Source organism: Helicoverpa zea, chromosome 25 (genome assembly GCF_022581195.2).
Source record: "Helicoverpa zea isolate HzStark_Cry1AcR chromosome 25, ilHelZeax1.1, whole genome shotgun sequence".
Lineage (NCBI taxonomy): Eukaryota > Metazoa > Arthropoda > Insecta > Lepidoptera > Noctuidae > Helicoverpa > Helicoverpa zea.
This window is the reverse complement of record NC_061476.1, coordinates 6,097,463-6,114,216: the sequence shown is the minus strand read 5'-3', so window position 1 is coordinate 6,114,216 and position 16,754 is coordinate 6,097,463. Positions and strand designations below refer to the sequence as shown.

The following is a 16,754-nucleotide window of genomic DNA, read 5'->3' as shown; positions in this document are numbered from 1 at the left end:
TGCTTCTGCTTATGCTTTATAATCTCTCCACAATTTTTATTGTATAAAATGTGTAATTTAAAAGTTTTCAGTATAATGGTAAGTATGATGTAAGTATAAAATTTTTATTTTAGTTTTTTTAAAACCAGACACCAAACATTACAAATTAATCTATCAAAGTTTTGTATCTAAGAGTCAACTTTACCTTTTCCATTCTAGGTACCTAACATTGTTACTTCAACATCAATTTAAATCATTAAGACAACATGTTAAACAATTTTTCGACTTACAGAAAGTGGCAGTTAAAGAAGAAGAAGTCAAAGAAGAAGCCAAGAAGGCCAAGGTTACCTCAGTCAAGAAGAAGGCTGAGGATCTACCAGAAATCGCTGACTACGAGAGACCCGAGCTCGAGAAATTCGAAAAGCCGGAGTTCACTCAAACAACAAAGGAAAAACCAGAGAAGGTACTTAACAATCCCATATTTATCGTACTAGACCAAATAAACCTGTTTGTTAAAAGGTACTAACTAAATCATGTGATTCCAAACAGCCAATACCAAAGGTACCTGAAATCAAAGCGCCTGAAGAGAAACCAGTAGCACCAAAGATCGAGGTCATACGTGAGAAGTCTCCAAAGCCAGAAATGCCAAGGAAACCTTCCCTTGTACCTGGTGCTCCTGTCGGAAGACGTGGTTCCCTTATTCCTCCACCAGAGGAAATGGGAAGACGTCCTTCCCTTATCATCAGCGACGAGGTATGTAGAACAAAATCATTTTTTAGATCTAAGATTTTTCTAGATTTATCTTGTAATGTATTTTGTACTTGGATACCAATTGTCTCCATTTCAGTGAAGGTATGATTTGTTTTGTAGACTTTTATGTACAATTGTGCCGTCTTAGTCCTAGAAACTATACATCGTTCAGTAAAGCGCTGGCATCAGAATCACTCTTTGAATCGCAAGCTTCACAGCTGAAAGCACTCTGCGTTTGAGTCATGGAATCAGCATTTGCACTTTCTAAACAATAATGGTATTCTGGTTATTTATTAAGTTCTGCTCCAGATTATGTATCGTTAAAAAACAGTTTTGAAAGTTGATTAAATTGTGTTCTAAATGAAACCAGATTGCCAACTTTTGATTAGCGTTCTGAACTGTTTCACACATTTTTGCTGCATTTGTTTTCAACATCTGCAATTTTGAAGCATGATACTTTTGAACTAATCTGATGAAATTCTGCAATCAACGAGTGATTTACACCGATGTTGGCGTCTTACCACAAAGTAATTTTAGCCCCTCGTAGTTTAGACCCTATTCTCTCAAGCCGAACCCATAACACGAATGCATAGACCCTTCAAAGAGACATATTCATAATCGTCTAGAAAGATGATGCTTTGACCACGAACGCTTTAGCAGACGATTTTAGAGAATGACTTGGTTTACAGTGGAGTTGAGCTTAGACCCTTAATTCCTTGCTTCTAGATTAAACAGAGTTTAGCAATATCACAGCAGATACTTTTGAAAACACTGATATTGACTCGTGTATGTAGCGATATTAAGACCGTGCAAAACGTAATCCACAGGAGAATAGAAAACTAAGACCCGGTGAGGTGATCGAAGAGAAGAAGGTAAAAGATCAAACGCTAAGAATCCTAAATGAATGTTATTATTGCCGTGACAAATTCTTAACTATTTCTGTATACGGTATTATATTAATGCATTTGCATCGCGGTTTAAAACACTGTTTCACACGTAATACTGGATAATCACATGAACCTTTGAGAACTTTTACTTACGATACATCACATGAGTTGGTAAATGTAATTATCCAGGTTATATCTGTCTAAGAAACGTTTTGTCGTCGACAGCACAGAGCTAAATTGCACAACTTTGTGAAGTACGCACACACAGATAAACTGCACAGCTTGTCAGCACGTAACGCACACGAAATAATGGTCAGAGATTGGTCGTGGCGAGGCGAAATCTTTTACAGGAATGGTGTGCCTAAGGAGGCTTTTCTTACACATCACGATAATGAAACGGACACTAACATGAACGATTAACATGAAGGTGACGCAATTTGTAACGAAATAACTTTTGCACTCGCTGGCTAGGACACTGCACCAAATAATGAACTAAAGTTAGGTTAGGCAGGTAGCCCAGGTTCGGCAGCGGAGATTTAGGTAGGGTAAATGTTACATATGGGATTATCAATGTTTTTTAAACAACAGGTCACGAAATTACGTCCCGGCGAAGTATTAGACGAGAAAAAGGTGAGATCGATTGGATCTGGTCAGTTTTAGGTGGACGCTGCTCGCTTTTGCAAAGCATTTTTGTCTTTAATTTTTTTTCTTCTATTGTTGCACACATGACACGGACGACTTACTCTTAAGATTTTAGACTTAAGTTTTTTACAGGGAAGATATGTGATAATTAGTTTTTTACCACAAAGTAGTTTAAGAGTCGATTCATACCCCTATCCCCACATATCGCTTGACACGACAAAAAGTCGGAGCGATCCATGGTTTTAAAAAAGACATTCAAAATTCAGACACACTATCTTCCACTCCTTTCTGTCATAGCATTCCTTTTTCAAAAGCTGCGTCTTCAGTAGTTTCTTTAGACCCCTAGTTGCAATCTTTACAAAGTCCGAGCTCTTTTTTACTTTTTAGTTTTTTTCTTTTTAGATGTTCTTTATAGAATTAGATCTAGTGACCGCTTTGCCGACCAGCGGGTTTACGATGTGACAGTCCGTCGCTGGGTTTGACTTTTATGTTTTTGGGGGAAACAAACTAACTACTTTAATATTTGAATCAGTTACTAGAGCTCTGAGTATTAAGGTGATCTTCGAACAGAATCTTTTACTATATATGGCATAACTATATGTTAATCAATTTTCTTGAGTAAACTTACGATTTATTCTCACTTTATCAAAAGTTTGTTTCCCCCATAAACCAAGCTTTTTAGTTTTACTTTTAGTATGGCTTTTTCAGTTTCCAATTTTTAGTTTTCCACTAATCATTTTCTAAATGCACTATACATTTGATTTACTACCACTTTGACGAGCTACAAATGCAATAAAACAATACTTTACTGACTCGCATAATATTAACGAATGTACGCGGAACTTGTAAATGCTTGGGAAATATTGTTTCCCAAATAGTGGAAAAAACTAATTATATTAAGAAATAATTTCTACTTAATCATTCACAAACAAATTCACACTATACATTAACATTTTTACATTTGACACTACTACATCTCACACAGACAAAAACACATCTATTAACTTATAAGCACTCAATATCTATTGTACAGAATTTTATATATAAAAGAGCACAATTTAACAGGAATGTTTTACTAAAACTGATACTTTTTTTCCAAAAAAGAAACGCGCCAGGCCGGGTGAACTCTCCGACGAGGTATATAATGTGTGGAAAACTATCTGTTTAGATTATTTACATATCATAGAAAAAAATAGAATCGTGGCTAACATAGACCTTTTCAAAGTGATTAATTTTTTACAGTGAATAATTTCATCCGTCGTAAATAAAAACCCTATGCACAGATTTGGCATAGAAACTTGTCATTACCTATATGTTATATTTTGATCCGGAAATCGTTTATATGTTTTGTAATTAAAATAGAATAGTGCTACTAATACCTTGTCATTCTAACATGTTATTATACATTTAATTAATAAAACATAACTTTAAGACATCATTTTAAATGTATGCATGTATCCTATTAAAATCCAACTTTAAAACGAAAACAATTTATCGGACTGTGTCAATAAATGGTTGACGTTAATATAAAATGTAGCTTTTAACTCCATTTATTTATCAGTACCGATTAATAAAACTATGTTTATAACAACTAATATTGTAATAACAATAACGACGCGTTTGCGCACGCACAAGTAAATAACAAACAAATTATTAAATTTATTTAATTTAACGCAACAATAATTGCCAACATTAATAGCTTGGAGCAAGGTTATTTATTGCGTTATTGTGACAAAGCATGAAGGTATTCAATTTATTGCTGCAGCACCCAATAACATTTAAAATATGTGTCATAAGTACCTAATAAAAGTAATGTCTATGATGGCCTTAATAAAGTACTGGTCTAATATCCTACAGTTATATCTGCTACCTCAATAAACACTATCATAGATGTTACTTTTAATCATTATAAAGATGCCACAAAATGTCAATAAACTTAAGAGTCAACAATTTGTATCGCAAAACACAGTATCTAAGTGCACAAAGTAATAATTTAAACAAATCATGCCTAAACAATATTATTTTAGCAACGGAAGCTAAACAAAGATTCTATAATTACTAATGAATTTCGTTTGGAGCCAACATTTTCTGTATCTATGACGCAAATAAGGCAATAATTTTGTCAACTTGATGACTCATAAACAAGTTAGTTGAAGACCGCATACGTAAGGGAAGATATTCTTTCTAGATTTTACTTGAAGTTAATTAAATAAGTTCCTATAAACACTTCATACGATTTCGACAAGACAATAAATAACAAAGAAATCGTGTTGACAATGACAAACTTTGAGAAGCGACAGCTAAACTAATTAAAGTTAATAACGTTAGTCAAGCCTACGTTAATGAAGTAGTAAATGAGGCTTTAAAAGAAAGAGAAACACTAGTAATAAATAAAGAAAACACACCTGTTACAGTTGATAACGTGAAGGCAGATGGCGCGCGTGCGTTTAATGAAGCAAAGTGAGCACAATATGATCCGCGCCAGGAGCGCTTGTCGCTGTTATGATTGATCGATATTTGTATTAATATGAGTGCAGAAATCAGGCCAAGAGCCCACTGCTCTTGAAACGTTCTCACCCCTAACTGCCTCAAGTTGCCAGCGCGCCTGAGTTATGTCCGTCGCATATTGTTAAAAAGATATACGTCTCGATATATTGATCGGTTGGACTATTGTTGACACCTAAAATAGATTGAAAAAGATTGATTGCCTTAATTGAACCGTAAATTATAAGTGGCAATGTAATGACGATTTGCATTATTGAAAACATTTAAAAATAAGCTGTCGAGCTAGTCAGACGAATCTAGGCACTGTTGGGCGGACAAAAATTGAATTATAACTTATTCAACAGTGGCACAGGAAAATCTATTAATATCAAACTTGCAGTAAAAGCAAAGCAATGTTTGAACATAACTTGACTCAATACGGAACGGAAATACTTTCTAAATAAAGACAAGAATGTCGTAGGTAGTGAAAAACGTGTTGATAAGAAAACAAACGTTATGACATCAAACATTGTTAAGGCGGATATAAATAATAACAAGGACGGTCCTCAAATAGAAATAAAACGGATCTTTGATTGACATAATGGTCGAATAGGAAATACCTTAAATGCGCGTGGGCAGACCACGGGCGGCGCAAAGGTGGGCAGAAGTGCTGCATCAGAAAAATTTGGCAAGAGCCGTGATACCAATATGTTTGGCAGTTAGTTCCTCAAATTAATCTCGACATAGACAAGTGTATCTAACTGAGCAAGCAGAGATTTCCAAGCTAGAAGCTCTTTCTTCATACTTAGTATAGGTACCTACATTCTGAATCAAAACATGTCCCGCTAAGCAAAACGGATCATGCTTATATTATACAAACATATATTTAAAAGTTATGAAAAAGCTTACCTATAAAGTCATACCCGAAAGAAAACTGCAAAAAAAACACTCACGAAGACTAAAGAACGCGGAAAAACAGTAAAAATTAACAAGTTACAAACAAATGTTTTTAAAATTTGTCGGCTCGGCAGCAATGCAGGCGCTCTCGGCACGGACTAACGTGCCAACTATGGCAATCATGTGAATAGAATGCATTAATACCAGGGTGCCAATCAATCTTTCGATCTTCTTGCGCAACCCCTCAATCTTGTATTATTTATTAATCTAGACAAACACGCGCACACACTTTGTCTCCTCGAGACAACTGTTCTTTGGCTGTGACACCCAACTGATTGTTTTAATATTGACCGACGTCATACAATGCAAACTGTACACCTATAATAGCCAAGGCAAAAGTTCGACTCATCCGCAGTAGGCCATCGGAAATCCATTGACCTTAATTGCAGATGTCAATTAAAGAAAAATGCCGATCATTAATCATTGAACCGAAACTGAGAGCTTCCTAGGTTCAAAGCCAAACTTCGGTGCGAACATCTCCAGCGGCGACAACTTTACGCATATTATTAGTAGGCACGTTCAAGAACATGCTGCGCGGATGGCTCACCTTAATCTGATAATTAATTGTATTGGTCTGCTGATTTGTGCTGTGCACAAATAGCCGCCCACCGCCCCCGCGCCCCACCATTGCCAGGCGACCATGTCCGCACGACCCCTTCTTCAGTCTTTTGACGTTCGCGCCCATTTTTACATGGAACGACATACGAACTGCCCCAAATCGAAAAAACACTAAACGACTCCAAAATAAAAACAACAAAAACTAGAAAAATCGACGTGTGACACTTAGCAGTAATAATAATTTTATAGCATTTAATTGTAAGCTTTTTTTGATAAATATGGATGAGCCGCCTGAGAGGAGAGTACTTTTTGAAGTTTTGATTCTTTTGAAAATAGTTTTAAGTATTATAAAAAATGTGTAGACTAAGATAATATGAGACTGTGATAAAGTGCGATGCAGTTATAAACTTTTAATTTTTATACTTATTGTACGAGAAATACGATTGTTTTGTGGCATCAAAGTGATTAAGCGTGATTAACCATGGCGGCGGTTGCTAAAAAACCGGCAGCTGCCTTACCTAAACCCAAACCTGCGGGTGACCCGGTAAGTATTAACCTGCTTCCGTTCTATGTATTACATGTCCCCATTGAATCAGAGGTCATTAAAATTTTACTTGCTGCTGACAATGCTAAAGTAAATGATTCATTACTTAAATCTGAAACTAAAAATTCGACGTTCACGTTTCGACATAGAGACATTTTGCAAAAACTTTACCCACTCTTTCAGAACACCACGCAATGCCCTTCAGATAATCCACCGTGGATTATTTTAACACAATTCTGAGTTATGAAGCTCACGTAATGTGGCCGTAAATCAGTTATTACGATACACCTGTTAATTATTTCATTTAAATCAAATGCATTCCAAGAAATTCATAATTTAACGCCTACTTGCGTCAATTTCAGCTGAAACTAATACTATGTTGCGTAGGCAATATATCTTTCTGATTAGCATTGATTTTCAAAGACTAATTTAGAATACTTTTAGAGTCTTTCGTAGTAATTTCAAAATCATGATCAATTCTTTGATCAATGCAACTACTGCAATATCTTTTTTGTCTAGTTAATCTATTGTTCTTGCTTTAAAGTATAAATATATTTTTATATCTATGAACTTATTAGTCACTTCAAAATTTAATGCAATGAGTTTTGGCACTAAAGAGGAAACGATATCGTCTGGAAAACCTAATACTATTTCAAAAGCATACTGTTAACTTTTACAAGAACGCAAATGTTATAAATTAAAGAAAGTACAGTTGATAGTAACAGTGGTTATTCAAGAAAGCGTAAAAGCATGTAAGAGTACACTTGTGCCACATTCATCAGGAAGTCCGGAGCTTTGTCAGGTCATTTGGCGAATGCTCATAATGCGATACAACTGTCATAACATTCTAATGTATCATCCATTTACTGAGCAGTTACCAAGCTAGTAATTTTTCAATCTATATCGAGGTAGTACATCGTTTTGGTAATGTTTTGATGACCTTTGATGCAGATATGTACGTCATTTGTTTTATCATCAGCATTTAGAATATGAGATCTTATATCAATATTTATATCAATTCCTTCAGAAATAATCTGATCTTTATTTGATACAACAGGTGACGTAAATAAATCTCTTAAACTGTTTCAATGTTATTACAGAAATTACGGTTTAACCTTTACATGTTTATCATCGAGTTAACTTATCAATGTATTTTTGTTTTTAACTTTTTCAATTTTTCTTCAGTAAAGTCAAGCAAATGGGCCATACATTAAATGATGCACACAATCATAGAATTACTTTCTTGATTTTAGTAGTTACAGATATATTGTTATTAAATTATTTCCCAGAATCATTTGCTTGACTTCTATTTGTCGATTTCAAAGTGATTAACCTACTTGTAAAACTTTTATCAGACAAAAGTGACTCACATGTTTATGATGATATAGAGACGAAAATCTGGCGACGCCAGGAGGCCGTCCGTGCAGGATCTTGAAGACCTCATCAACAAACCTTCAGTGCCTCTTAAGCCTATCGGAAATGAAGGCCCACCGGTCATTGTTGATGTGCAAGAAAGCTACTCTGCTGTTGAAGGTCAGATTTATATTCCGACTGTCTTAGTATCAATACTGACTGAATTCAGTCATCATTTGTAATTTTTCTATTTCTATTCCATAACCAGATCAAACTGGTTACCTCACGGTACAAGTGGAGGGTAGCCCAGCACCTACATTCAAGTTCTACAAGGGTGTCAGTGAGATTATTGAAGGAGGCCGTTTCAAGTTCATCACCGATGGTGAAACTGGTCTCATCACCCTGTGTATGAGGAAGGTCAAGCCCAACGATGAAGGCAAATACAAAGTTGTGGTCAGCAACATCCATGGTGAAGATTCGGCTGAAATGCAGCTTTACGTATCTGGTAAGTTTATTTAAAAAACACTTAAGCTGTCTCTTGAAATATCTCCAAAAATAAAATTAGGAAATCGTGTATGGCAAGAACATCACGTTTTAAAATATAGGCAAAGGATGATAGTTAAAAAGTCTTTAAAAGACATCTAAAATGTAACTAATCAAAATGTTTACGCAGACGCCAGTGGTATGGACTTCCGTGCCATGCTCAAGAAGAGGAAGTACGCCAAATGGGGGGAAAAGAAAGAGGACCCCGACTGGGGAGACCTCAAAGAGACAGAAAAGCCAATTCCACCCCTCAAGAAAGTGGAAAAGGTAAGGTGTATCTTCATAACAAAATCTCAACAACTATTACTGGTACAGCTGACATTCCAATCGACAATAATAATTCTAAGGTAGAAGATGGTGATATAAACACTACTTAAAATAAACATCATAAATATGAATTTAAAAATAAACGACACAAGACAACGTAGATCGGAATTAGATCTTTAGACTAGTCTAAATATAGACATACCTATCAAAGATATGTATCAACACATGTATCAAGATTAAAATAAGCACTCTATTTTCTATATTGTCTTGTAGTTGATTTAAATCTATTTTTAAACTAGTAGACGGCTCCATCGGGCTAATAATACATAAATAAATGAAGTTCAAGGAACTGCCAAAAATTGTGGATACAACAAATTATACACAACTGTATATTCTACGCTTTAAAATCAAAGCTTTCTTGAAGTAAAAAGCATGCATAAATGACGAAACAAGTAAAGATTTAGTTAGCTTCCTTTGGTAGATTTTAACAATTTATTCAAACTTGGAGCATCTTGATGCTATTGGATTGGTTGATGGATTATGTATTTTATTTTCCTTGGTAAAGCCATTTTTAAAGCTACAAATGATGCTAAATTATTGTCATAGTCATAGTCTGGTATGCATACCACGAGTATCAGCCAAATCTCTCAATCATCAGTAGCATCAAGAACTCCTATATTTGCTTCTTTATATAAAACATTGTATAACTCTGTTTTGAGTTATTTAATATTGTTAACAGGCCAAGATTTGTTTAGTATGTTAATTTGTTCTAATATTTTTATATAATCTATAATCATTATGCATCATGCCATTTGATTCTTAGGGCTTAGAAACTGGATATTTCGAAGATGATGGCTTCATAGTCGTCGTTTCTGAAGGTGTCGAGATGGGTAGATTCCCAGCTAAGAGAAGGCAATCCTTAAACTGGTCCTGGGTCAAGGTCATCAGTATTTTAAAATATAGTATCATTGTTCATTCCATCTTACATTTCCAGTTTATCTTCTTTTATTACGAAATACTAACAGGACGTTAATTTATGAGGAGAGTTCTCATTAAGTGATTAATAAAGTTTTGGAATTTTATTATTTTCAAAATACAAATGAGGCGCTCAAAAATACCAAAAAGCGGTATCACGGCCCACACGATTAACTTTAAGTTTTCATAATATCGACGAAAATTGATGTTTGTAACAAAATAAAGCAATCAATCCTGCATGCACTTAAAAAAGGTTCTAATAGTAATTCTTCTTCTAAAAAAAACCTATCGCCATGTCAAAATTACGTCAATGTTACATATGACTTGTTTACATAATGAAAGCTGGTGAATTTTGCTGATGATTCAAAAGCAATGGCTGGCTGGTACTTTAACAAGCTTTTTCCCTGGTTCAGTGTTCGCTCTTCATCCAATTATGTAAGCAAAGCAGTTATTACTCGTATTAAACATTAAACCAAATACTTACCTAAAACCCATCTCACGTAATTTACTCCTATCCATGTTCCATATGGCTTCCTAATAATGTAGCTTGGAATAAATTAATTCTGGATTCAGCTGTTATAACAAAACTATTAAAATTCTAGGGTATCTATGAAATAAGGAGACGAATGTCTCTGCCTGAAATAATACCTGATTGGCCCGAATTGATGGAGGCTGTCAAAATAAAGGTTCGATAAAAAGGAAAGATAAACAAACGCTAAAATAAAAAAGGGATTTTCTGGTCATTTGAAATCTTCCACAACTTGCAATTTTGACAATAAACAATTTTCCAATAATATTAGTCAAAGTAAGGATGTTCCCTAACTTGAATTTCAAATGGACAGAAATGAACTCCTAAATAATGAATGAATTTAAAACCACGAATGATAAAATAACTAAACTAAAATTAAGACCTTTGAAATTATTGGCTTCAACAATATAGGTAACACTCCAAAGGCACAATAAACAAGAAAGACATATAAAGTGTAACAATTCAAATTAGAAAAAGATACAGAAGTTGAAGCCGGTAATTCCAAAGCGTTCTAAATAAACAAATGCATTAAATTGAATTTTAAATTAACAAAGGGTTTTGTATCACCACTTCACGTTTCTATAACTTGAACATGACTTTCAGGCAATGTAAGTGGAATGAATTTGATGACTATTGTTACTTTTGAATTGGTGTCCACTATGTCAAATTGCAGGTCTATATTGACTTCGGATTGAAGAGCTTCTGTCACGTCATTATTATCAAAATAATTATATTCCTCATTATTTACTTCATTAATTTCAGCTGATGCATCCGGTGTTACGCAGATGTTGGAATTTTTTCATGAATTATGTTGATTATGATTATTAAGGCATATGGCTGTATTGTAATCAGCATTCATATATATAGATGTACCTATTTTCATTACCTTTGCTATTTGTTGATCAAATAAAAAAATCCTTGTATATAAATTATGTAGATTACCTTTCCTTAACGCGACGTAGTAATTTCAAATCACTAAGAATGAATGGATATTTTGTAGAGATCCCATAATAGAAGACCGTCACTGGCTGAACTGATCCCGGATTGGCCGGTGCTACACTCGTTCAAAAGAGACGAGGTTTGACAGCAACGTCAATAGACACAATGCATCTTGAAGTGTAATATCACAAAATGCAAATTATTTGTCGCACAGCAATGTGTCCCACGGATATCTGTATGATCGCATAATCTGGTTGAATTGTTTTAGAAAATCTTGCATTAATGTCTGCTATAATATCTGCATTTAAACACAAAACTAAAGCTGAATGATAATCTTCTTCATTTCTTAAAATGCCAACCAGATTCTCAGTCTTCTTCCAGGCCCGACTTTTGTTGATGGTGTAAATATACTCTATCTTCGTATAAAATTCTTCTTAAAATTTTCATATCGACTTCTACCTGTTCTATTAAATACTTCAACATTAAACTTAGCAGATATTCGTGCAGGAATGTTTCAATGATTTTTTCAGATTATTTGATCAACAGCGTCGTGGTCACCGACTAGTCAGTCCAGCACATCTTTGGTACTCTATTCTTCTATTCTCCTCTTGAGCAATTCTTCTGTGCACCATCTTCGTCGATATTTTACTAGCAGCACAGCGCACCGGTTCAATATTCTATGCACAGTGACTTCAATGTTCCAGTATTAAATAAAATCCCTTCAAAAATGATGAATACAATTCGATATTGTTTGCATAAAAATTGTACTCTTCCAGAAAATTCATCATTTTTGTTCGGTCAAATGTATATTAATTAAGATAAACGTTAAATAAAATCACGCCCACTTTTGCACATACTTTAAAAGAGAACTATGGAAATTCCAATTTCTGTACAATAGCATGGAGTTCACATGATTGTCTGGGTGTCGATGATGACAGAATGGCTGATGATTCTAACGCCTCGGATACTACATAAGAGTTCTATTGTTTTCGTTGATTTTTGCACTTGAGTTACTGTTCGCTGAAGACGTTGACAGCGGGGAGTGAGACAGGTTTCTTGATGGTCAGCACTCAATGCTTTTGTATGAAGAGCACATTTTTGTGTTATGCACTTTCTCATCTCATGGTGGAACAGGTATATTTATGTCCCACGGACGTTGTTTTCAGAAACAAGAGTCGTTCTTGAAGCCCCTCGTAGATCAATTCGCGAAAGAAGGCAAGGATAAGAAGGTTACATTCGAAGCCATCTTTACTAAACCAAATGCGAAGCCGAAGTGGTTCTTCCGTAAAGATGTAAGTAAAATTATTTGAAAATGTGGTCCAACTATTTATAATAATATCCGCTTGAGTTGATTACATAATTTTCTTTCATCAATTCACAGGAGCTATTCCCCGGGTCTAAATACAAGATGACAAACGAACAAGATTCCTACAAACTGATCATCATGGGACCCAAGGTCGAAGACACCGGTAAAATTACAATTGAGATCGGCGGCATCACTTGTACCGCGTTCTTGCAAGTCGATGAGCCTGACCCTACCTACACGTTCACCAAGCCACTGAAGAAGAACACCAGTGGATACACGAAGCACGAGTGCGTCTTGGAATGTGCCGTCTCCAACAGCCTCGCCATAGTCTCCTGGTGGAAGGGCGAGGAGAAATTGGAAGATGGTGACATATTCCAGATCTCCAAGGACTTGTCTGGTGTCTGCAGGCTAGTCATCAAGAACTGTAAGTTCGAAGATGCTGGCAAATACACGTGTAAGATTGAGAAGCAACCTGACAAGACTGAGACTGATGTTAAAATTGTGGGTAAGTATCTCATGGCCTCAGAGCTAGATTAAGCCCTAATAATATTATAACAGGTATTAATTTGAAAAATTTGGTCGTGCATATTAATCACTGTGACCGTTTTTATTTCAGAATACCCATACAAGTTCACAAAGGTACTTAAATCTCAACAAGCTATTGAGAAAGATACTATCACGCTTCTTTGTGAACTGGACGATGCTTCTGGAGATGTCAAATGGTAAGTTTTTGTTTGAATTCCTCTTCTTTCTTAGAACTGAGAGATCCAATAGCTAAGTCCTATTTCGATGTTTGCTCATAATCTAGTTGACTATAAAATTATAGCTATGAGGTCTTCTTTTTCTTTGTTTTCGTAGTCAGTATCATAATCATCAACATATTCTTCATTATTATCAACAGGTTCAAGAACAACGAGCCTCTGAAGGTTGACAAGCGTATCTCGATCGTGAAGGAGGGTCGCAAACGCAAGGTCATCATCAAGGACGCCAAGGTCACTGACGCTGGCAACTTCAAGTGTGTCAGTAACGCCGATGAGACTGCTTGCGAATTGATTGTCAATTGTAAGTTATTTGAATCACCCTCAACTAGATTATTATAAAAAGTCCCCATACCCATGGTACTCCACTTTTTTACTCTAGGAAAAGTTTTACATGACCATGACAATATATGATGTTTGAAGCGTCTATAGACCATTAGTATACAATAATGAGTGACACATCTTAAACGATGATTACCTAATACAAGAAACGGGCTTGTTTCTAATAGTCCATTGTTTGGGACCAATAGACTAAAACTTCCTCAGGAAAATCGGTGTCTAGGTATCTAGTCCAAAAATAATGCTTGATAGAGACGGCCGGTATGTTGACGAGCAAACCAATATTGGATTTGAAATATCTAAAATTGTGTTTTTTCTTGCAGACTCGAATCGCTTCAACAAGAAGTTGAAGGATACAGAAGCAATTGAGAGGGACAAGGTTGTCCTGGAAGTAGAATTGCAGGACCAGACCGCTGAAGCCGTTTGGTCTTTCAATGGACAGCCTATTGTGCCTAATGAAAGGTGAGTTATTTTTTAAGTATGTAGTCGTGTCAAATGTACTCGTAAAATTAATTCTATTCTTGCATTTAGTGTGGTAAATAAAGATGCTAACATTGTATATATCTTCAATTTTATCAGAATTGAAATCAAGAACCTGGGCGGTGGTAAACACCAACTCATTTTCAACAAATTGGAGATGGAAGACGATGGTGAGATTCTCTGCGAGTCCGGCAAGTTGACCTCGTCTTGTAAACTGACTGTCAAGAAGGGCGAATCCAAGCCCTCCATTGAATGTCCGGATGAATTCAACGGACCCCATGACCGACCATTCGTCATTGAGGTGCCTTATAAAAGTAAGTCATGACACAGCTTCTTTAGCCATTATGTATTTTGTTTTTAGAAATCAGAGTTTTAAGAAATGTGTATCCGATTTTGCAGTTGATGGCACCCGTCAAACACCAATCGAAGCTAAACTATGGAAGGATGGTAAAGCCCTGCCCGCCAAAGAAGTCGAGGCAGTGGTTGAGCAAGAAAAGGTTCTATTCAAGATCAAGAAGCCGAGCAGAGAAGCCTCTGGCAAATACACGATTAAACTAGCCAACGCCCAGGGCGAGGACACGAAGGATGTCACGATTATCATGCAGAGCGTCCCATCAGCTCCTCAAGATGTACAGGTCACGGAAGTATTCCAGACATCTTGTGTGGTCGCCTGGAAGATACCTCAGGACGACGGTGGCACTCCAATCGCCAAATATGTTATTGAGAGACAGGATATGTCTCTTAAAGCAGGATGGGACAATGTCGCTGAAGTGGCAGTCGGTCAGCCGCTGAAATACAAGGTCGAAGATCTCATCCCGAAGAAAACTTACAAGTTCAGGATTCGGGCTGTCAACAAGATTGGTTCCAGTGAACCTGGTCTCTTTGGCAAGCCTGTACTGGCTAAGGACCCATGGGGTAAGAGACCATTCCTAAATTATTAACGGGAACTTGAGAAATCTATCTTTGATACTTTAGAACTTGGGTGTTAATTCATTCTTTTGTTTTTAGATGAACCATCGAAGCCCAAGAACGTTGAACTTACTGACTGGAACAAAGACCACGCTGATCTCAAATGGCAGAAGCCTGACAACGATGGCGGTGCACCAATCACTGGTTACGTCATCGAATACAAGGTAAAGATACAAGAGCAACTTAACTTTAGCAATTTCTGCAGAAACATGAACATTTCTTGATGCTCATACTATAATGCCCTTGCAGGAGAAGTTCGGCAAGGACTGGGTGACCGGCAAGGAGGTTCCTGGGGACTGCCTGGCAGCCACTCAGGATGGCCTCAAAGAAGGCTGCACTTACGAATTCAGGGTCCGCGCCATCAACAAGGCTGGACCTGGTGAACCTAGCGATGCTACCAAGCCTATTGTCGCTAAGTGCAGATTCGGTAAGTGGAGGGATAGCCCCGGATTTGTTTTTGACTGGAAGGAGCTGGTCCGTATGACAAAAGTGGCCTCAAAAACCTTGCGTCAAGAAGTTCCTAACAGATGAATTTATTTAATTTCCAGTCAAGCCTTACATCGTTGGCGAGGGTCTTCAGAGCATGATCATCAAGAAGGGCCAGGTTATCACCTTCGACATTAAGTACGGTGGTGAGCCTGAACCGACAGTCAAATGGATGAGGGGAGAAGAGGTAAATATAGTTTATTTTATTAGATTTCATAATTACGATGGTGGATAAAAAATATCATTACAAAAAAACAGTCGTTCCACTGTTTCTAATCGTCGTTCTACTATTGTCTTGTCCACCAAGCAAATATTTATATTGACACCGTAGAACTCAAAAAAAATATTTTCTTCTAGGATAGATTTTTTTATATTTTTTCTATTCTAGAAGTACCTAAGGAAATTTTTGCCATTTCTTAATAGTTTTTTATATCGAATATTTTCGCATTTTCGATACTTGAAAAACATCATTTCATCAAGTAATTTGTGGAAACACGATTTTAATCAAAAATTTGTTCTTTTTCTCCCAAAAAAGAAACGTGGCAAGCCGTACACGGAGAAGGTTAGATGGTTGGATCTAGATGTTGTACCGCATTTATATGTTCTAAACACAAAAGCTCATACACTTTTCTCTATTATTTTATTCTACAAATGTGCTAACACAACTATACAATATACCTACTTGCAATAAACTGTATTTTGTGGTGTTAAATCGAACGAAAATCTAAATTGTATCGCTACGTTTTACTTCCAAGTTTTTCTTTCGATTTAACATCACAGCACAAAGCAACACATTACATTGTTTTCGTAGAACACACACAATGTAATTGGTTTGCAAAATTGCGCTTTCGATGTTGTAACTAAAAGTTACTATGTATTAACTGAAAATGACTTAGATTGGTTCAAAAGCACCAAACTTATATAGATGCACTTATATAAGTTGAATGAAAAAAACAACAAAACAGACTTTTCACAATTTACTCACAAACACTTTTTATATTTTTACTGT

At 36.0% G+C, this 16,754-nt stretch overlaps 1 protein-coding gene across 31 annotated transcripts in view; it reads left to right on the top strand.

The window, feature by feature from the left end:
- LOC124642823 (twitchin) overlaps positions 1 to 16,754 on the top strand; it is a 130,986-nt gene that overhangs the window by 44,156 nt on the left and 70,076 nt on the right. For 19 of the 31 annotated variants that reach the window (XM_047181524.1, XM_047181525.1, XM_047181517.1 and 16 more), the window contains 19 exons: positions 272 to 442; positions 529 to 732; positions 2,205 to 2,246; positions 3,363 to 3,395; positions 8,190 to 8,334; positions 8,423 to 8,659; positions 8,828 to 8,964; positions 11,469 to 11,546; positions 12,574 to 12,699; positions 12,789 to 13,218; positions 13,330 to 13,435; positions 13,615 to 13,775; positions 14,134 to 14,272; positions 14,390 to 14,604; positions 14,690 to 15,205; positions 15,299 to 15,423; positions 15,509 to 15,686; positions 15,808 to 15,932; positions 16,281 to 16,307. In XM_047181524.1, the coding sequence (XP_047037480.1) occupies positions 272 to 442; positions 529 to 732; positions 2,205 to 2,246; positions 3,363 to 3,395; positions 8,190 to 8,334; positions 8,423 to 8,659; positions 8,828 to 8,964; positions 11,469 to 11,546; positions 12,574 to 12,699; positions 12,789 to 13,218; positions 13,330 to 13,435; positions 13,615 to 13,775; positions 14,134 to 14,272; positions 14,390 to 14,604; positions 14,690 to 15,205; positions 15,299 to 15,423; positions 15,509 to 15,686; positions 15,808 to 15,932; positions 16,281 to 16,307 (3,195 nt within the window). Of the gene's footprint in view, positions 1 to 271; positions 443 to 528; positions 733 to 1,556; positions 1,602 to 2,204; positions 2,247 to 3,362; positions 3,396 to 8,189; positions 8,335 to 8,422; positions 8,660 to 8,827; positions 8,965 to 11,468; positions 11,547 to 12,573; positions 12,700 to 12,788; positions 13,219 to 13,329; positions 13,436 to 13,614; positions 13,776 to 14,133; positions 14,273 to 14,389; positions 14,605 to 14,689; positions 15,206 to 15,298; positions 15,424 to 15,508; positions 15,687 to 15,807; positions 15,933 to 16,280; positions 16,308 to 16,754 lie in introns of all 31 variants that reach the window. The other 12 variants (XM_047181518.1, XM_047181504.1, XM_047181513.1 and 9 more) reach the window with 10 other exon arrangements.